General features: G+C 42.1%; 1 protein-coding gene across 1 annotated transcript in view; it reads left to right on the forward strand.

The window, feature by feature from the left end:
• Nucleotides 1–1,635: 1,635 nt before the first annotated feature.
• The window catches only part of RERG (RAS like estrogen regulated growth inhibitor), a 139,256-nt gene continuing 116,557 nt past the window's right edge, over nucleotides 1,636–24,334 (forward strand). Inside the window, exons 1-2 of the mRNA XM_012175305.4 lie at nucleotides 1,636–1,735; nucleotides 6,037–6,200. Coding sequence (XP_012030695.1) covers nucleotides 6,140–6,200 — 61 coding nt within the window. The 5' untranslated portion in view covers nucleotides 1,636–1,735; nucleotides 6,037–6,139. The remainder of the gene's footprint in view (nucleotides 1,736–6,036; nucleotides 6,201–24,334) is intronic.

Here is a 24,334-nt window from a genome sequence, read left to right on the forward strand (position 1 = left end):
GCTTATGTAACTTATATGCAGAGTACATCATGAGAAACGCTGGGCTGGAAGAAGCACAAACTGGAATCAAGATTGCCGAGAGAAATACCAATAACCTCAGATATGCAGATGACACCACCCTTATGGCAGAAAATGAAGAGGAACTAAAGAGCCTCTTGATGAAAGTGAAAGAGTAGAGTGAAAAAGTTGGCTTAAAATAGAGTGAAAAGTTTCTGAAAAGCTCAACATTCAGAAAACTAAGATCTTGGCATCTGATCCCATCACTTCATGGGAAATAGATGGGGAAACAGTGGCTGATTTTGTTTTGGGGGGCTCCAAAATCACTGCAGATGGTGATAGCAATCATGAAATTAAAAGACACTTACTCCTTGGAAGAAAAGTTATGACCAACCTAGACAGCACATTAAAAAGCAGAGACATTACTTTGCCAACAAACGTCCATCTAGTCAAGGCTATGATTTTTCCAGTAATCATGTATGGATGTGAGAGTTGGACTACAAAGAAAGCTGAGTGCTGAAGAATTGACGCTTTTGAACTATGGTGTTGGAGAAGACTCTCCAGAGTCCCTTGGACTGCAAGGAGATGCACCAGCCCATCCTAAAGGAGATCAGTCCTGGGTGTTCATTGGAAGGACCGATGTTGAAGCTGAAACTCCAATACTTTGGCCACATGATGCGAAGAGCTGACTCATTTGAAAAGACCCTGATGCTGGGAAAGATTGAGGGCAGGAGGAGAAGGCGATGACAGAGGATGAGATGGTTGGATGGCGTCACTGACTCAATGGACATGAGTCTGGGTAAACTCCAGGAGGTGGTGATGGACAGGGAGGCCTGGCGCTGTGGTTCATGGAGTCGCAAAGAATTGGACACGATTGAGCGACTGAACTGAACTAATGTCTCTTCTAGCATCTCTGCTTCCAATCCGGCCCGAATTTCATTCCAACCGTTTACTAGCCTTGGGGACAAGTTTTTGCACTCAGTCGCGTCAGACTCTTTGCGACCCCATGGACTGTAGCCCGCCAGGCTCCTCTGTCCATGGGATTTCCCAGGCAAGAATATTGGAGTGAGTTGCTATCTCCTTCTCCGAGGGATCTTCGCCACCCAGGGACCGACCCCGCGCCTCCTGCATTGCAGGCAGATTCTTTACGGCTGAGCCATCCGGGAAGCCCCAGGACAAGTTATTTATCCTCTGTTTTCTCTTGAGTCTCATGGGGATAATTAAACATGCCTCTAAAGGATGGTGTGAGGATGGTTTGAAGTAGGGAATAGAAAACGTCACGCAGTGATGCGTTCACACGCGAGGTTTAACCAAGGGGCGAGGTCCCTCTGTGAGAACCCAGAGGCCGGGAACTGAGTGGGGCTGGGGTGCAGCGAAGGCGGGTTTGTGGATGCTCGATGCTCGCATTCTGCAGCTGGAGGCAGCCTCGCGGGGGGAGCCGGGGGCTGGCGCCGGTAGGGGGCGCCGGAGCGCCGCACTGCAGCATCCCGGCGGCCTCCCGGGCTGAGCTCGGTCCTGCCGCAGTCCCTCGGCCGCTAGTCGGAGCGAGCGGCAGCGAGGAGCCCCCGGCCGCTCCGCCAGCGCTTGCCGCCGCTCCCACCCACGATCTCAGCCCAGCGGCTGGGAAACGCCCCCCGCAGACTGCGCTGCGCAACGTGGGAGGGTTAGCGGTCCCGGGGAACAGCTTCCGAACTTGCCAGGGGACCACGGCTCTCCCGGGCCTGGAGAGTGTGAACAGGTGAGTGTAACGCACGTGCCCAGGTGGCCCTTTCGGGATGACTTCCTGCAGACCCTTCGGAGCCCCTGAACGCTCGGCCTCTGGGGCGGTCCTCTTGGTCCCTGGGTCCTCCCAGGCGGGGGTTGGGGTCTCCGAGAGGGTGATGTGAGCGCCAACGCCAGGGGCTTAACAGCGCCCTCCGTCCGGGGCTAAGATCAGAAATGTCCTTTTGACTCAGGTTCCATCGGCCGCCTAGAATGAGAGCAAGTGAGCTGCAGTCCGCGATGGGCTTATCATTCCAGGATACCTGTTGCTTTCTGAGCAACGCTATAGCCAGGGGTCTCCTACCATCTTCCTCCTCCCGTGCGTGCTGCGTTGTGATAAGATGAGGGACAATTCCTGGTAATGAGACTGGCAAAACTTGCTTTCAGAGCTAGAGAGGGAGTGGCCCACAGAGAATCTCATCCCCACCGTCAGATTAGATTCTTTGTTTCCCTAAACACCTGCACTTTATTTTGATGAGACCATAAACACAGAAGTTGAAACAAGTATTACCTTATAAAGATGCTTGTGTTTCCAACCTCCTCCCCTCCCCACAAGAAGACGTAGAAAGCAAGGACTGTGGTAAGTATAATAGTTCAGGGATTTATTATGAATAAATTTTTTTAAAAATAAATAAGATCAGCTTTTAGTGAACTAAATGTCATAGGCCTACTGGATTGTAAGCTCTTTGAAAATGACCATTTGTGACTAGCATGAATGTGGGATGACTGAATGCATGGGTTAACAGTAACAGAATTTGGAGTCTTCCTAAGCTTTCTTTTGGTACCGTTCTGTTTAGGAAAAAGATCAGTACACCTTTAATCTCTTAAATGAACCTCTTACCTGTGATTTTAGCTTTAGTAGTGATAGAAACTGAGAAAATTTTTTTGTCCTATTAAAACACTGTCCACCTAAAAACTGAATGGCAGCTTCGAGACCCAGGCAGAATACTTCTGCCCAACAACATGAAAACAGATGTTTTCTTCCATCTGTGTTATGGAAGGTCCTGGATCATGAATTATTTTGAACATCAGAGACTTGGCAACAGGTTCCTTATTAATACAACTGACATTTATCTTTGTTTCCTGTCTTTATCAAATGTAACTTTTTCACATATTCATGTGAGAAAATGTTCAAAGATGTATGTCAGTTTTGTGTCTCCCTTTAAGGATTTTTTCTTAATATAACATAAAATTGACACTAACTAGCTGTATCTTTATTATATTACATATGAAACATTCAACCCACACAATTTCTCTTTCTAATGTGAAGTTCCTATGCCTCTGAGGCCATTTGGGAATTACTGAAAAACTTGACTTAACAAGTGTTTTTTTTTTTTTTTTCTTTCAAATCACATTTGATGGCTACTCTCTTGAAGCATAAATCAGATAGTAAATTATTTGGATTTTTATGGGCATGGGAATGAGCAGTCCTGCATGAGATAGCAAATTGTTGTTTATACAAGCTCCAGACACTTGCATGTTCTATGTTTCAAAGAAATGCTTGCCATTCTTATTTGGAATTCATTTAGTTAATATATCTCAATAGATTAGGCTTCTGTGATGCTTCTGTGATGAAGCACTGAACCTTAAACATAGAGGCCTTTTCTCTTTTTTTTCTTAATTAATGCACATAAAATGAAAACGAAATTCTTTTATCTTTAGCTGAAAGTGTGGGACTGGACAAATTACAGATGTTACAACTTCTGTGTTTTGTGCTACTAATGATCACTAAGGAGTTTTTTCATTATTTTGATGAAGTAAACAACAGCCAATGTTAATGTTGACCTTTCTGTCCTTCGGAGGAAGCTCTGACACTGTGGAAGTCAGCAAATACAGAATTTGTGAGGCAGAGGTCAATGGTTTAGATGCACAGAGAAGGAAACAATTACATGTTAATGTCTTTGTAGAAATACTTTTTCAGAAGAACTTTTCCTTTTTTTCTTTCTCTGGAAAAGCTCTTTTAGAAAATTTGTAAAGGCCAAAACTCTGGCAGGAGCGGTTTATATGTTTAGATAACAGACTTGAAAGTGAAGTCTTGTATTTAAGATGAAAACATCGATTGCAGAAGTTCAGAATGGGGGAGCCTGCAGTTCATGTGAAAAATGTGAGCCTTAATATGAATATAACCACCATGCCTTGTTGAAGAAGAGGAAGAATCCCATGAAACTTGTGCTGGGTCATTTGTCAGGTCACGTTTCAAGGGGCTGAATGCAGAGGATGCCATGTTTTTAGAGTGATTAAAATGGCAAATGCCAGAGAAGGGAGCTGCATATGGTCAAGAGGGAAGGTGAGGGTCAAAAAGCATAAACGAGAACAGACGTCTCCGTGTAGAACCAAGGAAGAGGATGGGGTCTCACTTTCCTAGAAAGTAGATGTCTAGAACGAGACAAAGTCTCCTAGTAATTGCTAGGTACTTGAAGGGCTCCGAGTGAAAGAAAAGAAAAAGTTGATGTTATGCTGCTCCTCCCCCCACCTCTGGAAGTGGTAAATTTGACCCTGAGTGGTTATTAGATGGTTGCCTGGTCATATGAAAGGGCTCCTGTGATGGCTGGAGGATGTTTTTTTAATTAACTCCAAGACTTTCCAATTTTACATTTCCATGGTACCAAGGACCTTGGTGTCATTCCTAAAGTACCTGTAATATAAAGTGGGCTTGCATCCGTGCTAAGTTTCTTCAGTTGTGTCCGACTTTATGTGACACGATGGACTGTAGCCTGCCAGGCTCCTCTGTCGAGGGTATTCTTCAGGCAAGAATAATGGAGGGGTTGCAGTGCTCTCCTCCAGGGGGTTTTCAGGGACTGAGCCCACATCTCTTATATCTCCTGCATTGGCAGGCAGATTCTTTACCACTAGTGCCACCTGGGAAGCTTATGTTTACATAATGTCATCCTTGGGAGGAAAGTTAGGACCAACCTGGATAGCATATTCAAAAGCAGAGACATTACTTTGCCAACAAAGGTCTGTCTAGTCAAGGCTATGGTTTTTCCAGTGGTCATATATGGATGTGAGAGTTGGACTGTGAAGAAAGCTGAGCACCGAAGAATTGATGCTTTTGAACTGTGGTGTTGGAGAAGACTCTTGAGAGTCCCCTGGACTGCAAGGAGATCCAACCAGTCCATTCTAAAAGAGATCAGCTCTGGGATTTCTTTGGAAGGAATGATGCTAAAGCTGAAACTCCAGTACTTTGGCCACCTCATGCGAACAGTTGACTCACTGGAAAAGACTCTGATGCTGGGAGGGATTGGGGGCAGGAGGAGAAGGGGACGACAGAGGATGAGATGGCTGGATGGCATCACCGACTTGATAGACATGAGTTTGAGTGAAATCCGGGAGTTGATGATGGACATGGAGGCCTGGCGTGCTGTGATTCATGGGGTCGCAAAGAGTTGGACTTGACTGAGTGACTGAACTGAACTGAACTGAACTAGTGGTGAAGAATCTGCCTGCCAGTGCAGGAGACATGCAGGAGAAGGGGTTTCTGATCTCTGGGTCAGGAAGATCCCCTGGAAGAGAAAATGGCAACCAACCCCAGTAGTCTTGCCTGGAGAATCCCATGGACAGAGGAGCCTGGCAGGCTACAGTTCATGGGGTCACAAGGAGTCAGACATGACTGAACACCCAAGTATTAGGACAATGCCATAAACTAATGTACTTGAGGTTGTTCTAATAGCATTTATCTTTTGTGTTCCAGGGCATTGTGCCTAGGAACATGTAAAAATATCTAGATGTTATATACCAGTTTTAGGAATGTGGGTATCTGTGACATGACTTGACCTTGTGATCTAGTGAATGGAGATAAAACTTAAACCTTGAAAGGCAAATTCAATCATATTACAGTGGGGTTAGCTAGTAGGAATGTGTATTAGTCAGCCCAAAGGGAAATAGAATTCCAAATGTGACTGTCCCTATTGTGTGTGTTTGTATATTGGGTGTTTACAGGCACATGATAAATACTTGTATTCACAGACAAGGATTTGTTATCAGTTACTGACATAAAACATTCTTTGAGGAGTGCTTTTGAAAATGCTATCTTATGTAAAAAAAAAAAAAAAAAAAAAAAAGTATGTTTTAGAACCAGACAGGTTGAAGAGCAAGTCCTGGAACTATCATTTTTTAGTTGAATGGTTTACAGTAAATTGCTCAAGCCCTCTTGCAGGATTGTGGTGGTGATCAACAGGGAAGATACTGATCAAGTCAATGATTCTGGCACATAGAAGATACTTAATAAATATGAAATTCTCCAGTCATTTGTGAATTCACAAATCTCTTTTGTTTAAGGATTGCAGATTTACCATGATATGGTGAATCCCAGGGCTGGAACCAAAAAGATCTTCTCAACTCTTTAGTTTGAACCACAGTGAATTGTCTACCACCACCCAGCATGGCTAAAAGTGCAGAAGTCAAACTGGCAATATTTGGGAGAGCAGGCGTGGGCAAGTCAGGTAAGGTGTTTGTTGTGGTAGTAGTAGTGTGTGTGTGTCTTTGTGTGTCTTTTTTATTGTGCTTTGTTACTGACTGAGCGGGGGGGGGGGGGGGGGGGGGGGCCGGTTGGCATATCTCCTGTTCTCCTGCGTGGCTCTATTAGATGAAGCGTCTTTCTCTTTAGCTCAGATTTTCATTTTGCATATCAGGTTTTATATCCTCTTTTGCTTCTTTATGGTAAAGCAGTGCTGTTGATAATACACAAGGCAATGGATACGTCAGAGGTCTTGATATTCCAAGGGAGGATATCTGACTTCCAGAGAAATAAGATCAGAGAAATTAAAAAATACATTTGCTCCTTTTTTTTTTTTTTGTCTATATGAGATCCTGAGGGGCCAATGTAATATCTCATCAATCTCGATATGCTCAGCAACCGGCTCAATGTCAAGTATGTGTTGAGTGCTGAATAAATGCGTCTTTCCGAGGAGAAGAATTCTATTATTGTTATCCAAAGCAGAGTTTGACTGCTTGCTGCTCAAAAGTCAATAAAGAGACCAGATTGGTCGAAAGGAAGGTTTGCTTTATTTTGGATTCTAGCAGCCAGTCAGGGAGAGAGGACATCTGTCTAAAGGCTGACTCCCCTGTACCCCAATCAGGGCACGTGAATTTTTAAAGACAGAGGGAGGGGGCTACATGCAGAAACGACACAGTCAGCTGTGACAGTCATCTTGAAATTGGTCATCAATGATCTGACCAGCATCATCTTGATTGTTTTTGGTACAGTTAATTTTCAGTTCCCAGGTCAGTGTGTTTCCATGTCCTTGAGGCCAATTCTCGGACTTGTGGCAGCTTATGTCACAGCTACAGTCTGGCCATCCTGTAGTTAACTTCTCTACCTGGTAGGGCTTTCAGTATCTTTAAGACAGCTCACAGGATATGGCTCAGAATCTTATCTACAACCCTTGAGAAGGAACTAAGGGTCCTTGACTTTGCTTAATGACGACATTATTATTATTTGGTCTCCTTTGACTATTTTCCTTTGTTTCTTCATGTTCTCACTTCTCGGATTAAATGTATTCTTTGGCTAAGGTTTTTCCACAGACAAAAGGCAGGCAGAGGACATGGGGGGAAGGGCCATAGGGTTCTGCTTCATTTCGTTGTCACTCGACACGTCTAAAATCAGGGAGGACTGTGAAGGCTGGGATGTGCCTGACCTCAAGTGAGACAGATATTGCCAGCACCTCCAGGGTGAATTTAAATGACTGGGTTGTGGTGCTCCTCGGTAATTGAGAACCTTTAGTGTTCCACACCTGAGGAAAGGTTTGCAGCCCTTTCAGGTGAAGGGCAAAATGGGGGAAGTGAAAAATGTATCTAGTCCAACTTGAAAAACAGATCTCAGATTTTATAATTAAAGAGTACTAAGCAGGTGTTGCTAAAATGCCAGGGTAACGTGGCTTTTCAGAGAACGTTTCTTTGGTCTCTTACGGAAGAATGACTCATAATTGACTTTGTCCATTGAGCTTTTAGTTCTCAAGAAAGGACTCTAACAGACAGTGTGTGTGTGTTCATAGAGAGAAGCCTGTTCAGATCATCCGATACAACAGGTCATCCATATAATCTTAAACACGTACATTGTTGTTGTTGTTCAGTCATTAAGTCATATCTGACTTTTTGTGACACCATAGACTGTAGCCCACTAGGCATCCCTGTCCTCCACTATCTCTCGAAGTTTGCTCAAATTCATATCCCAAACACATATGAGCAGTCATTAATTCTGGGACCAACCTCTCTTTCCAAATTGGGTCTCTAGTTTAATTTCAGCAGTAAATACTGCCTACTGTAAGTCTTCCTCTCTCTTTTTCTCTTAATTTTCTTGAGAGGGCTCTTCTCTGCCATCACCCTTTTTTCCCACTTGCTATTTGCTTTGGCCTTTGGCAGAAACCAGGTAAAGAAAGTAATAGACAGTTGGCAAGGTTAAGAAACTGCCAGCTTTCACAAGCTCTAAAATTGTTAAACTCCTCCCTATTCATCTTAGTTTCCTGATGGCAAGCATGCATGCTTGCTTGCATGCCTGCTAAGTCGCCTCAGTCATGTCTGACTCTTTGTGACCCTATGGACTGTAGCCTGCCAGGCTTCTCTGTCATTGAGATTCTCCAGGCAAGAATACTGGAGTGGGTTGCCATGCCCTCCTCCATGGGATCTTCCTGATCCAGGGATCAAGCCCGTGTCTCTTATGCTGCCTGCATTATAGGGGTGTTCTCAACCACTAGTGCCACCTGGGGAGCCTTCCTGATGGTGTGAGAACCTAACTTTTGTAGCTGGTGGAATGATCTGGAGAATGAGGAGACTGTTTCAGTGAGTGGAAGATGAGGGTGAAGCAGTGTGTGGGAAGATCCGTTCTGCCCACAAGAGCTGGCCTGAATTTTCACCAGTGAGGGATCAAGGCTTAGAACTCACTGTTTAACATCCATTCATTCACAATTTAACACAGGCAATACGGGAAGGGGAATTTTTAAAGCTTATGTCATCACCAAAAGAAAGTCTACATGCTTTGGAAAGTGAATCATGAAAATAAAAATACAGTTGAGAGAACCACTTACTTTCTGTACTGTATGCATGCTGCATGCTGAGTTGCTTGTCACATGTCTGACTCTGTGCGATACTATGGACTGTAGCCCACTAGGCTCCTCTGTCCATGGAATTCTCCAGGTAAGGATACTAGAGTGACTTGCCATGCACTCCTCCAGGGGATCTTTCTGACCCAGGGATTGAACCTGTATCTCTGATGTCTACTGCATTGGCGGGCAGGTTCCTTACCACTAACATCACCTGGAAAGCCCATGTACCCTATAACCACCCCCTTTTCATCTGTATTATCTCTGAACAAACTGGATGTCTCCTTCTGTCAAGGCTGATCCATCAGTCAGAGCATAGACCTCAGTTGGCTTTGTCTTCCCCAAAGTAGTTTCAATCCTTGTTTCAAGGATTCCTCTCATTCTCTACCGACCTTTTCCCCTGAGCATTTCTTTGTCCACCACTCCATCTTTTTCTTTTCTCCAAGGTTATTGAACATGGGCTCTGGCCTCAGTGTCTTAACTTTTTTTTTTTGACTTCCTATTCATTGCTTAAACATCTTTCACTGTGATCATACTGCTGAAACCGATTTTACAAAGGTCAGGGCTTCCCAGGTGACCCAGTGATGAAGAATCCACCTGCCAGTGCAGGAGATGAAAGAGATGAGGGTTTGATCCCTGGGTCGGGAAGATCCCCTGGAGGAGGAAATAGCACCCCACTCCAGCATTCTTGCCTGAAAAATCCCATGGACAGAGGAGCCTGTTGGCCTATAGTCCATGGGGTTGCAAAGAGTTGGACATGACTGACCACACATACACCACTGATCAATAACCAACCAATCTAATGACTCTTTCCCAGTTCTTAGAATTCTTGTTACTGTTTAACACTACTGCTTACTCTTTCCTAAAACTCCTGCCTTCCCAGGCTCCCACTACATCACCCTGCATGGCTTTCCTGCCACTTCTCTTTTGACCCTAAGCAGCTGCTTCGGGGCTACTGTTTACTGGCCTACCTCTCAAAGATTGGGGCTTCCAGCTTCCATATACAATTCTCTTGTCTTCACTCTCCATACCCTCAGGGAATGAGCCCTCAGTGCCCAGAGCTTGAAGGTAATACCTGCACAAGAAGTCCACATTCTGCCGACCTTGGTTTTAATTTATGGAAGTGCAGAAGTGGAACTTGTTTGTTAAGGTCCTTCCCAAGTCTTAAATCCTATGATTCTTGATTAATAACTCTTCTTTGGACTGATTTCTCATTCCACCTTATATACATTCTGCCATGGGTGTTTATTTTCATTTAGGGGAAGATGACAGTGATAGACCACATGCCTTTAAACAATTGCCTTTTTGTCTGTCATCTATAAACAGGCAGTGTTTTCCTATTTCAACATGAGACTGTTTTCCCGAGACCTTGTAACCACTCCTCCCATTTAAAAAGAAGTGCTGGTTTAACTTATGTATGGGAGTCAGTTCTAAGACCTTTTCCCAGAGTTCAGTGAAAACAACCACAGAGGACTTGATAACCTATCAGCTTTGAAACCAGACTCTAGCCATGGTGAATTCATGTTTATTCTAGTTCTTTATTAGTATGGATAGCTCATCTCTGCCTTGACATTGTACTCTACCTTCATCTTCCTATTGTATAGATTGTATCTGTTTTGTAAGTAACTTGTTTTTTTTAAGTCTGCAAGAAATACCTTCTGGAATGTATTCAGCTCCTCACTTACTCAAATGCCTCCCCAAATGACCATGATCTACCTGTGGGCTCAAACAACCTATTTCTCATCAAACACCCAGCAGAGGTATTCCTAGGATGGGCGGGGCAACAGGTGACCTTGGAGTGGTAGAAACTGAGTGTCTCTGCTTTGAACCTGGGTCTAAGTGTCAGACACGACTCGGCAACTGAACAACTGTGTGAATTGCTTCCGAGGCTTCAAGTCTGACATGGCCTATCTGCTTTCCTCCATACTCAATACCAATTTGAAATTTAGCATGCTTAGTTACTCAGTCATGTCCAACTCTTTGAGACCCCTTGGACTATAGCCCACCAGGCGCCTCTGTTCATGGGATTCTCCATGCAAGAATTCTGGAGTGGGTAGCCATTTCCTTCTCTAGGGGATCTTCCTGACCCAGGGATCAAACCCAAGTCTCCTGCATTGCAAGCGGATTCTGTATAGTCTGAATCTCCAGGGAAGCCCGGGCATTTAGGGTAAATAAGACCAATTGTCTATTTGCTAACAGTGGCTCAGGTGGCCTGGGGTCAAGTACAAGAGCCCCTGAGTCCTACTGTTAGGTCTGACTCCCAGTTCTACACTTTATTAGCTGTGTGAACTTGACAACTTTGACACAGCACTTAAATTCTCAATTTCTGCAATTATACAAAGATTATAATAGGGCCTATCTCTAAGAGTTGTTGTTAGAATTGAGTGAAATATGCACAAGTTTTATAGATCAGTATCCGGCACAGTGGAAGTGCTCAAGTATATTACAGTTTTAAAGGTGTACCCTTTAAGTTTGTTAGTTGTCTAGTGAGAACATACAAATATATATTTCTACTCAAGTGAGTATTTGGGTTTTCAGTAAAAGTCAGAAAACTTATAATAAAAAAATTCTGTGTCACTGCTCAGCACACACACACACACACACACACACACACACACACACACACACACACTTTCTGTCTCTTTCTTCTTAAATCCACAGTCTGGTTTATGTCAATTACAGCTTGACCACTGATGATCATAACAATACTTCTCCTGGCTAATATCTTGGAAATCTTGGGGAAAAACAGCCAGAAATATTTTGGTATCCTTAATAAATTAAACCTCTTAAATTTGAAAGCGCTTCTGGTATGTAGTTGATGGCTTCCTAAGCCCAGGTAACAGATAAGCCCTCCATGTTTAAAACAGACTTTAACGGTAACCAGAACTCTTTGGTTGACAGGTTGACATTAGACGCGTCAGCATGGGCGAAATTTAATAATGTGTTAATTACCAAACACATGGGGTATGTCTGTGTGTGTATGTGTATTGCAGTATTTACAGGGTCTTCTGGATCAGGAAGATTCTTCTTCCTTCTGTCTAGTTTTGGCAGTTCTTGCAGTTCTGTCTTCAAGTGATCTTTCTGGCTTAGCAAGCTCACTGGTTCAGCGTGGGGAGCACTGTGTGAATGCTTCAAAGAGTAGAGTCCAGGGAAGCCCCAAGTTTTCACAACCCTTTCCTTTTTCTGTTGCCCCAGCAGAGCAAATGTTTTTCTTCTCTGGCTAAGGATAAGGCAGCCAGTAATAACATGGCATGTAGGACATAGATTTTCCTTACATGTTTGCATCAGCCTCTAATGTGACGAGTAATGAAAGCAAAAAGACCTGTTGTAAAACCTAGAATGCACACCATATTTATTATGTAAATGCTTCCTGGATTCACAGTATTCAAATAGGTAGTATGTGTGGGAGGAGCCGGAACAGAAACAACTGAAATTTTCAATTCCATTTCACAGTTGACATTCTCATTTTAGGGCTGAAATATTGTGTGCCTTAGCTAAATATATTTCTTGAAAGGGCTAGTCTCAAAGGTAATGGAGTAATGCTTGTTCTCTAATTCAAAAGCCAGTTGATTCACTCATCCATGAAGGCCTAAGTTCATAGATTCAGATTGCTGGGCTGTAAACTGGGGTGCCAAACACAAGCAAGCATGTGATATCGCTTCCCTTGGCACAGAGAGATTTATTTTTTTCTTCCCTTCTCTTGCTCGTGTTTGATTTTCCCTCCCTCTCAATTATAAAAAGTTTTGAAAAGTTCTTTTCAGCTTCAAGTAGGACAGGCAAGGACAATGCTGGTTTTAAATGTAACTCTTCCAATGAGCATCAGACACTGCTTTAATATGTATGTGTCCTTTATGGCTGAGTTATGTTTATGAGATCACATATAATTAATGTATTAAATAAAAACAAGATCAGTGGTGTCTTGGGTAGGTCAATTTCCTTAATGCTATAGCACTAAGCTTTATGTTTTAGAACTTTTTCTTTACTCAAGTAGTTACACCAGTCTATATCCTTCATTTATACTGAACAGTGTAGTATGATACTTCTTAAACATTGAAGGAGAAGGGGACTTCCCTGGTGATCTAGTGGTTAAGACTTTGCTTTCCAGTGCAGGGGATGTGGTTTGACCTCTGATACGTAAACTAAGGTCTCACATGCCTTGAGGCTGAAAACCTAAAACATGAAACAGAAACAATGTTGTCACAAATTCAATAAAGACTTTAAAAATGGGCCACATCAAAAAATCTTAAAAAACTAAATAAATAAAGGGAGGAGAAAGATCTAGGGGATTGGGTCATATAAGCATCTCATTACAGTCATGTAATTCTATTGTATGTTTTATTGATTACATAAATATAGGCAAAATTTAATATCAATAGTAACCTAGATAGCATATTCAAAAGCAGAGATATTACTTTGCCAACAAAGGTCCGTCTAGTCAAGGCTATGGTTTTCCAGTGGTCATGTATGGATGTGAGCGTTGGACTGTGAAGAAGGCTGAGTGCCAAATAATTGATGTTTTTGAACTGTGGTGCTGTAGAAGACTCTTGAGAGTCCCTTGGACTGCAAGGGGATCCAACCAGTCCATTCTACAGGAGATCAGTCCTGGGTGTTCTTTGGAAGGACTGATGCTAAAGCTGAAATTCCAGTACTTTGGCCCCCTCATGCGAACAGTTGACTCTTTGGAAAAGACTCTGATGCTGGGAGGGATTGGGGGCAGGAGGAGAAGGGGACGACAGAGGATGAGATGGTTGGATGGCATCACTGACTCAATGGATGTGAGTTTGAGTGAACTCCGGGAGTTGGTGATGGACAGGAAGGCCTGGCGTGTTGCAATTCATGGGGTCACAAAAAGTCAGACACAACTGAGCAACTGAACTGAACTGAATATATAATATTAACTAAAATATGTATATAATATTATCATTAAATTATTAATAGTAATGTGTGAATATTAACATACCATGCTGTTTGAATATAAAACTTAATTTCTCTAAAAATCAGTGACCAAAAGAGACTCTCCATGAAGATATAGCAGGTCGATCTGTGGCTTCCATAACACATGGGCATCGGGTGCAGTTCCAGGAACAAGCAGGTTCAGCTGTGTGCATCACATGATGTGAGCAGTGACTCCTGTACTTTACCTACTTAAGAGCCAATCGGAAAAAAGAAAAAAAAAGAGCCAATCAGCTCTTCAAATTCTTGTTTATTCTTGTTCTAAGACTATACAATATAATCGTAATGGTAAATTTTCTTTAGCTATTTGTTTAGGTAAAAAGAGGGACAAATTGTGTTTCAGGTGGGTGCAGAACTTCCATGGCTCCTGGAAGAAGTCTGTGTGTGTGTATATGTGTGTATGTATGAAGACGCCTTTCCTAAGTAGTTGTTGAAATTTAAAGATTACCAGCAATGAGGGCCATTGGTCATTGTGTAGTTAGTTGATGGTTAGAGAAGTAATTGTTTCTTTTTTGTGTGGACTGGATCAGAGAGGAAAGTGACATTGAAATGTTTCAATGGGGCTGGAAAATAGTTGCTCTCTTATTATAAAATATGGTAATGTGGCCTTGGAAATTTTATACCTTCCTTTACCTGCAAAGATGGAAAACTAGAAAGAGGCAAACAGCCAAAACAAGTTGATTTTCTTTTGGTTGTTCTACCCCAAGAGGAATAAAAGAGTGTTTTCAAATTGCAGGTGTCTACCTATATGTGAGTGCTAAGTAGCTTTAGTCATGTCTGACTCTTTGCAACCCTATGGACTATAGCCCACCAGGCTCCTCTGTCCATGGAGTTCTCCAGGCAAGAATGCTGAAATGGGTTATCATGCTATCATCCAGGGGATCTTCCCGACCCAGGGATTGAACCCGTGTCTCCTGAAGCTCCTGAATTGCAGGTGGATTCTTTTACTGCTGAGTCAATGGGGAAGGCTATACCTAGGGAAATGTACAAAAAGTCAGACTTTATGCAAGGCTTAAGTCACACTGACCTTTCTTGCATGCCCAGGAAGTCAAGCAAACATGAGGGATCATGCTTATAAGGGTTTGCTCCTGCTGCTGCTGCTGCTAAGTCACTTCAGTCGTGTCCGACTCTGTGCAACCACAGAGACGGCAGCCCACCAGGCTCCCCCATCCCTGGGATTCTCCAGGCAAGAACACTGGAGTGGGTTGCCATTTCCTTCTCCATTATAAGGGTTTAGAAAATGGAAAGGAAAGAAAGAAGAGGAAAGAAAAAATTAAAATCATCAAAATCAGTTGTTTATTGGTGGGTAAACATTTTTGTAGGCTGGCAGTGACCAATTCTTAAACTTTTCTCTTAAAAAATATATAATTAGGAAGAAACGATACTGGAAAACAAAACAAACAAATCAAGAACTGTTTTTCAAAGTCAAAAGGGCATATCTCTGTCCTGTTTTTCTTCTGTTGAAATGTATTATTAGAATTCAATTGTCCTTTATTTTTATCTGATAGCTAATTTACTCGTTGAAATACTTCCCTGTAGTTAATTATCAGTCGCTAGCTGGTTCCATTTTGATCTTGTTTTCTTGGCAACTGACAAAGACAAACTTTGAGGAAAGGGAGGGGAGAAAATTGTAAATCATCCTTGTAATTCCTCTTTTTATTACTGGTATTTCTCCAACTTATGGGTTTGGGGAAATCAGCCAAATTTTCAAGGTGGTACTGGCCTTGAAGCCAAAATTCCAGTGCAAACACGTCCTTGTTGCTCGCGCTGCCTTTGAAAATTGATGTGGTTTCAGAAAAACAGCCATAATATCCTCCATCCCATTAAAAATGAAAGTAGTTATATTATGAAGACCAGGCAGCCTGAAATAGCTAATTTCAGCCTGGAATAAGAAAATATCTAAAACTCCTATACATACATGTGAGAGAGAGGACTTCCCTGATGGCTTAGATAGTAAAGAATCTGCCTGTAATGCAGGAGACCTGGGTTTGATCCCTGGTTTGGGAAGATCCCCTGGAGAAAGGAATGGCTACCACTCCAGTATTTTTGACTGAGAATTCCATGGACCAAGGAGCCTGGTGGGCTACAGTCCATGGGGGTCACAATATATATATATATATATATATATATATATATATATATGAAAAAGATTATTACCTAGATCATCACAGCCAAGTCACAAAGCCCAGTTTACGACTGTGCAAAGCTTTTGCAACTTTGCTACTAAATGTTTTCATTTTGTAATACCTTATTCCTTTCAAACACCTTATGTTAGAAAATTAAATGATCATTAGAATTTTGTAATACAAATTTTGTTTAAAAAAAAACTAAAGTTTATTTTTATCAGAGATTTCCAGTAATCAATGAATTACCAGTGTGTGACAAAGACCCCTGGGAGTCCCAGATAAGTTGCCAGTCAATTCAGTCAACATTCTAAGCAAGCTGTGTATATGGACGTTCCCCTAAAATGCAGTATTCCATTTCTTACAGCTTTGGATCAAACATAAGAAGGCTGTTGAATCATCTGCTGTGAAAGGATACATTTTTTTTGCTGTTATCAAAGAAGAATATTATGTACCATATTCTGTCAATATGATATAATTTTTTTTAAAAGGTGCCCAACCAACTATTAGGATTGGGGTTTAAACTTCAAACCATCCATCACTCTCTCTTTTCATTCGTCTGTCAAATGATACATCTATTTGCTTTTTTTCCTGTGATGCCAGTCAGGTTGTGAAGGTGCTTTGAAAAAGTACAAGTGTGATATAAAATACGCTCCTAATATTATGATACTCTTTTTAAAAATTCATTCATTCATTCATTATTTAATTTTCTTTTTGGCTTCCCTGGGTCTTCATTGCTGCACACAGGCTTTCTCTAGTTTCGAAGAGCAGGAGCTACCCTCTAGCTACGGTGCACAAGCATCTCACTAGGGTGACTACTCTTGTTGCGGAGCCTGGGCTCGGAGGCATGCAGGCTTCAGTAGTTGTGGCGCATAGCACAGGCTTAATTGCTCTACAGCAGGTGGAATCTTCCCGGACCAGGAATGGAACCTGTGTCCTCTGCATTAGCAGGCAGATTCTTAGGCACTGTGCCACCAGGGAAGTCATCATGCTCTTATTACTGATATCTGTGCAGTTCTTCCCCTGTGTTCCTTAACATTTGTGTTTGGAAAAGCAGTATGGTCAGTTTCCTGGCTGTCCATCACAGGGGGCTGGATGGATACGCTCAGGCCAGTAGGCATCTGTGAGTGTTCTTCCACTGAATGTATACCATTACAGACTATCGGAAGGTTATAGATTTTCTTCTGAAGGAATTTGCACTTTCAAATGTATGAAATGAATGCACGTTGAGTTGGGGCATTTTTTTAGGATCATTATGTAAGAGAGTTAAAAAGGAAGGTGGATTTGGGAAAATAATTTGAACTTATGCCTTATTGGAGAAGGAAGTATGGCATGTTATAAAATTTTTTGATAGTTAAATGTTATCCTTATTAAAAAATTAAAGTTTTAAACATTTACACATTTTTGATAGAAAGATTTCTCAAAAGTATATATAAATATATGTATCTATAAAGTGTTAGTTACTCAGCTGTGTCTGACTCTGTGACTCCATGGACTATAGCCTGACAGGCTCCTCAGTCTTGGAATTCTTGAGGCAACAATAGTGGAGTGGGTTGCCATTTCCTTCTCTGGGGAATCTTCCCAACCCAGGGACTGAACCCAGGTCTCCTGTGTTGTAGGCAGATTCTTTTACCATCTGAGCCACCAAGTGAGCCCATATGTGTCTATTTTCCTTATAATCTTAAACTATGCTTTTGTTCATTCATTCAATTATTCATTCAACAAGTATGTGTTTAATACCACTCTGTATTCTAGGATAGGTTGCTCATGGTACAGGATTCATATACATTCTAAAAAGGCAGAGTAGCTATTTCTGCTCTTTATTATGTCCCCAGAGCAGATGAAGACAGCATCCTCAATACACTGAATAAATTGAGTTGGACTTATGTGGTCATCAAATGCCAGCTGTCACTGGAGAAGCCCAGTTGTCTATGAAGCCTCTATTGCAAGATGGTATCTCCTCTCTTCTTTGAACAGGGAAAGTAGGCAGGAAGCCCAATTGTGGAGAGCTCAGCTATTTTTATTCTTGGTTTTCCATTGCCTTCCTTCTACAAGTATATTAGAGAACCATTGGAGAGAGAAAACTACGAAGTGTTGCTTTTTAGAAATGATTATGAAAGCTTTTATCACTGCTATACCCTTAAGAGCCAAAGCTGTATGCTTTTTGGAATTTTAGGAAGAGTGAGCCTATAATTTCAAGATACCTTAAATAGCAAAATTTGAACCATGTCTCCCAAGTGCCTTTCTTCGAAAATCTATTTAGAATCAAACTGAAAAATCACTACCAACAAATCATTTTCGTAGCCTATATGTCAACTGAACTTTCTTCTATTTAATTTTTCAGCACTGCTTTATTATAAGACATAGGTCATAAAAAATAATAAGCTATTTGTATTGTAAGCTGAAAAGAATGAGAATCATAGAGTAGATTTGCAGCAGTCTGTTCTGAGGATAGCAAGAAAAATAAACATTTCAACTGTCCCTTTAGATTCACAGTCAGGTTGATAGAAACAAATAGCCCCAGGTCATTCACCTTAAAAGCTAAATAAAGAAACAATCGGCCAACCAGAGGTGTAGAATTGGTATAAAATTTAAAGACTCAAGAGACAGTTTTCTGTAACAGGTTAACCTGGGGTATCCTCTAATGCACATTAATGAAGTCTCCTTTATATACAGTTGGGAAGGTCCCCTGGAGGAGGAAATGGCAACCCACTCCAGTATTTTTGCCTAGAGAATCCCATGGACAGAGGAGCCTGACGGGCTACAGTCCATGGGGTCGCAAAAAGTCGGACACGACTGAGCAACTAATACTAAAAATACCATGTGGCCTATACATCTACATAATTTCATCAAGAATCGTATATATATGTGAGTGTGTGTGTGCATTCGTGCTCAGTCATGTCCAACTCTTTGTGATCCCATGGACTGTAGCCTGCCAGGTTCCTCTGTCCATGGAATTCTCAGCAGGTTGCCATTTCCTATCCCAGGAGATCTTCCCAACCCAGTGACTGAATCCCAAGTCTCCTGCATTGGCAGGCCGGTTCTTTAACACTAGTGGCACCTGGGAACCCACTCTGTGAGGCAAATGGGATCTCAGTCCCCCAACCAGGGATCAAACCCTTGCCCCTGTGAAGTGAAAGCATGGAGTCTCAATCATTGGATTGCCAGGGAAATCCAAGAATCACATATTTTAAATGGTCTCTTTATCATAACCAAAGTGGTTTCCTTGCCTGCCTTTGAATATCTTGGGTGAAGGGAACTCAGCATGATGGGAAATAGACCATTCCATTCTTGGGCAACTGTATCAATCATAGTCTTCCAGAGAACAGAACCAATAGGACATACACTCACTCGCACAAATTATGTATGGGTCTGTATTTATCTGGGCTAGCAAGACTGATTTGCCTGGAGAATCCCAGGGATGGCAGAGCCTGGTGGGCTGCTGTCTATGGGGTAACACAGAGTCAGACATGACTGAAGCAACTTAGCAGCAGCAACAGCAGCAAGACTGAAATCTGTAAAGGAAGGCGGCAGACTAAAACCTCAGAGAGGAGAGAATATTGCAATCTCAAAGCAGAATTTCTGTGACTCTGGGAAACCTCAGTTTCTGTACTGTAAGCCTTCCAATAATTGGATGAGGGCCACCCACATTATTAAGAGTAATATTCCTTGTTTAAGGTCAACTGATTGTAAATGTTAACCATCTCTACACAATAGCTTTACTGTAACTCCTACAAGATTTGATTGAATAACTGGGTCCTAGAGCCCAGCCAGACTGTCTCATGAAGTGATCACAAGTCTTCCAGTTTGTTATTTTACCTTCTTTGGAACCAAAGGCTGTTCATCAGCTTTTACTCATTAGCTTAACTCCCTTAAAGTCCCACTGTTATTGTTTAGTCACTAAGTTGTGTCTGACTCTTTGCGTCTCCATGGACTGTAGACCTCCAGGCTCCTCTGTTCATGGGATTTCCCAGGCAAGAATGCTGGAGTGGAGAGTTCCATAGAGCGCTTTAAATCCCTCTTCCTTAAGATAGCCCTGAACATATTTGAAGACAGCTATCATGCCTCTGGGGGCTTCCCTGGTAGCTCAGCTGGTAAAGAGTCTGCCTGCAATGCAGGAAACCCTGGTTTGATTCCTGGGTTGGGAAGATGCCCTAGCAAAGGGATAGGCTACCCATTCCAGTATTCTGGGGCTTCCTTGGTGGCTCAGATGGTAAAGTATCTGCCTGCAATGTGGGAGACCTGGGTTCGATCCCTGGGTTGGGAAGAACCCCTGGAGGAGGAAATGGCAACCCACTCCAGTGTTCTTGCCTGGAAAATTCCATGAACAGAGCAGCCCATTGGGCTACAATCCATAGCGTCAAGTCAGATATGACTGAGCACAAACGCATGCAGAGCCTGCCTCCACCCATGCCTGAGTTTTCTCTTCCATCATCTAGCACTCAGAGCGTATTTCACTTGCTCTGCAGAGATCACAGTTTCTGGCCACAGCATCAGCCTTTCTGTCCTATTGCAGCTGTGCATTCCATGAAGTGTGGGGCTTAGAAATGAGTGCAGGTGTTTCAGATGTGGGGTGCCCAGTCCAGGTCAGAGCACAGCTGTGGTTTTGATACTAGATCTTCTGCTTCTGCTTAGACATTCTAAGGTCACTGTTGCTTTTACAGTCACGATGGGCACAATGTTGACCATGGAATGTATACTGCAAATGAAGTGTATATGTTCTTTTATATATATATCTTGCTATATATATATATATGCTGTTGTTGAGTCAAGTCTTCCCAAGCCTATACCTGAGGGTATGTATATTTCATTCAGGAATAGAAGTTAATTTTGTCCCCTTAAATACTGTTGTGTTAAATTTAATTCATTCTTCCAGCATGTCAGGAGCCTTTTGGATCCAGCATGTGTATCATCCTTCACTCCTTTCTGCCATCTAGAAATATGTTGGTTTTGGAACATTTTAGGCCCTGGATGCTCTTATTGAATTGTAGAATTTTCCACTTTGGTATTATTTAGCTCATTGAAATGATGAAGGATCCCAGTGGGTTTTTTTGGATCATTTTCAGCTAGTAAAGAAAAACAAAGCTCTTTGGCTCTTGGTGTGAGGACATTAACACCATATCACATTACTTCTATGTTCATTAACCAAGTTCTGTTTAGATGTGCCATAAAATAGGTTGTCTGGGAGAAAGCCTTGCAGTTATAATCCCTTGTTTGCCATTTTATTTAACATTTTTTGTCTCGGACATTCTTGTCTTAAGATTCAAGGCATCTTGTTATACAAAGGGCATAACAGTGATACACTCTTATTGGTCCAAATATCTATTCCATACTGAAAGTCATTTTCTAGGCACATTCCAGGATATGTATGTATGTTCAGTACTAAAATAATTGAGCTTCAGTTCAGTTCAGTCACTCAGTCGTATCCAATTCTTTGCGACCCTATGAACCGCAGCATGCCAGGCCTCCCTGTCCATCACCAACTGCTGGACTCTACCCAAACCCATGTCCATTGAGTCGATGATGCCATCCAACCATCTCATCCTCTGTCATCCCCTTCTCCTCCTGCCCTCAATCTTTCCCAGCATCAGGGTCTTTTCAAATGAGTCAGCTCTTCACATCAGGTGGCCAAAATATTAGAGTTTCAACATCAGTCCTTCCAATGAATACCCAGGACTGATCTCCTTTAGGATGGACTGATTGGGTCTCTTTGCAGTCCAAGGGACTCTCGAGAGTCTTCTCCATTACCACAGTTCAAAAGCATCAATTCTTTGGCTCTCAGCTTTCTTTATAGTTCAGCTCTCACATCCCTACATGACTACTGGAAAACCATAGCCTTGACTAGATGGCCCTTTATTGACAAAGTAATGTCTCTGCTTTTTAATATGCTTTCTAGGTTGGTCATAACTTTCCTTCCAAGGAGTAAGTGTCTTTTAATTTCACAGCTGCAATCACCATCTGCAGTGATTTTGGAGCCCAAAATATAAAGTCAGCCACTGTTTCCCCATCTATGTCCCATGAAGTGATGGGGCCAAATGCCATGATCTTAGTTTTCTGAATGTTGAGCTTTAAGCCAACTTTTTCAGCCTCTTCTTTCACTTATGTGATGCAAATCAGAGATGACTTTGGGAAAGAGTTTTCTCCATTGGATGATAAGAGTAGAGATAACAAACTTAAATCTGCCTCAGAATAAGCTAAGGGGTGTGTGTGTGTGTGTTTGTGTATGTGTATGTGTGCGTGCATGCACGCTCAGGTATATCTGACTCTTTGTGACCCCACAGATTGCAGCCCATCAGGCTCCTTTGTCCACGGGATTCTCCAGGCAAGAATACTGGAGTGGATTCCCATTTCCTCCTCCAGGGGATCTTCCTGACCCAGGGATCAAACCAGTGTCTCCTGCATTGGCAGGCAGATTCTCTGTCATTGAGCCACCTGGGAGGCCTCGTAGAATCACATGGAAGACTTGGTAAAATATAGGATTCAGGTCTCCCTTCCTTAGGTTCTGATTCAGTAGGCCTGAGCATTTGTATTGCTAACAAATTCCAAGAGAATGCTGGTGCTGCTAGTCTGGGGATCGCATTTTGTGAACCATTGTTTAAGTTTGCCGAGTGTTCAGTTTCCATTTGAAATAGGTGTTTTCAGCTTTGAAAAGGCATATAGCTTTTTGTGAGCTGCACGTAATAAACATTGAGTGCCAGGAATGTCATGTGTAACCGATGATACAAAGGTAAGTAAAACAGACAATCTTTCTGCCCTCATGAAGCTAATATTCTAGTGGGAGTAGACTAGGTGAGCCAAAAATACTCCACTGGGGCAGAGCAAATGTGAGACTTTTCTGTAGTTTCTTAAGAGTAGACTTTTTATTCACTTCATAGCAAGATAAGTTTTGTTTAAAACATGAAACAGTATAAGCCTCAAAAACTGTGACATACTGAGCTTTGTTTTTAAGATGATACCTTGAGCTATTTAGCAATAGTAGGGGTATGTTAAGGCTTCCCTGGTAACCCAGTTGATAAAAGAATCTGCCTGCAATGCAGGAGACCCAGATTTGATCCCTGGATCAGGAAAATTCCCTTGGAGAAGGAAATGACAACCCACTCCCGTATTTTTGCCTGGGAAATCCCATGGACAGAGGAGCCTGGCGGGCTGCATAGGGTCACAAGAGTTGGATACAACTTAGCGACTAAACCACCACTACCACAGGGGTAGGTTGGGCTATACTACTAGAGTCTGGGAATTACATATGGTCTAAGACCATGGTACCAAATATTATACTGAGAAAAGCTAAATAGACCATATAGGAATTGAAACTGATAAGCTTGAGTTTATTAAACCATGTTAAGGACTTCCCTAGTGGTCCAGTGGTTAAGAATCTGCCTTCCAATGCAAGGGATGTGGGTTCAATGCCTGGTTGGGGAACCAAGATCCCACCTGCCACAGGGTAACTAAGCCTGTGAGCCACAACTAGAGAAAGTCAGCACGCCACAACTACTAAGCCTGCATGCTCTAGAGCCTGTGCTCCATAAGAGAAGCCCATGCACTGCAGCTAGAGAAAGCCCACTACTGTAGATTAGCTTTAATTAATATACAATAGTTATTCTTTCTCCAACATTTGGAAAAAATAATTTTCAATCATTTGCTGACAGTGGCATTTATAAAACTTATGCAATGGTTGAACAGACAGAATTGCAATATTGAGAAAAGTTCATGAATTTCCACTGTTTTGGATTGAAAGATAACATCTTTTTCTCAATGATGCATTTCCTGTTTTTTTTAAAAATATTTTTCAGAAGTCCTCTTTTGTTTTATGCCATTGGGTAGTCATTTAAGAGGTGAAGCCAACAATTTAAAAGTTAGAATAAAAAGTTGGGACTGTGTATCTGTCTGAAAAGCTTTTGACTTCTTTTTGCATTAAGAATCTCATAAATTACAACTGAACCTAATAACTGAGCCAGCTTCCTAGTCATTTGGCAACATGTGTTGAGTTAGATGTTTTAAAGGAAGACTCAGCCACACTTGGTAGTGTGAGTAATGGTTGTCTGTTCCAATGCCTGGGACTATTTTTCCGCTCAAATGTTTTATATCTTGAATTTATTTTTCTAGCAGTGTTCCCAAAAGAGGTGAAATCAGGAGGACAGTAACCATACATTTAAGTATTTGAGTCCCAAAATTTAACCCATGCTTTCTTAATGTCTCCCATTTAACAATTTACAAAGATTTGTGAAATTCCTTCTATGTTCCCAATTCTTCCACCCTCTCCACCTTTCCATCGTATTCCCAATAAAATGCCAGTGTTTGTGGGAGGGATTGTCCTTCTCTTCAAGGACCTAAATGTTTTGTTGGACCTGTCTGGCTAGAAATCACCTGGTGATGGTTTTGAGCCCATTGATGGATTTTGACAAATTTCAGTTCATTTCAGTCACTCAGTTGTGTCCGACTCTCTGTGACCCCATGAACCGCAGC

Source organism: Ovis aries, chromosome 3 (assembly GCF_016772045.2).
Source record: "Ovis aries strain OAR_USU_Benz2616 breed Rambouillet chromosome 3, ARS-UI_Ramb_v3.0, whole genome shotgun sequence".
Taxonomy (NCBI): domain Eukaryota; kingdom Metazoa; phylum Chordata; class Mammalia; order Artiodactyla; family Bovidae; genus Ovis; species Ovis aries.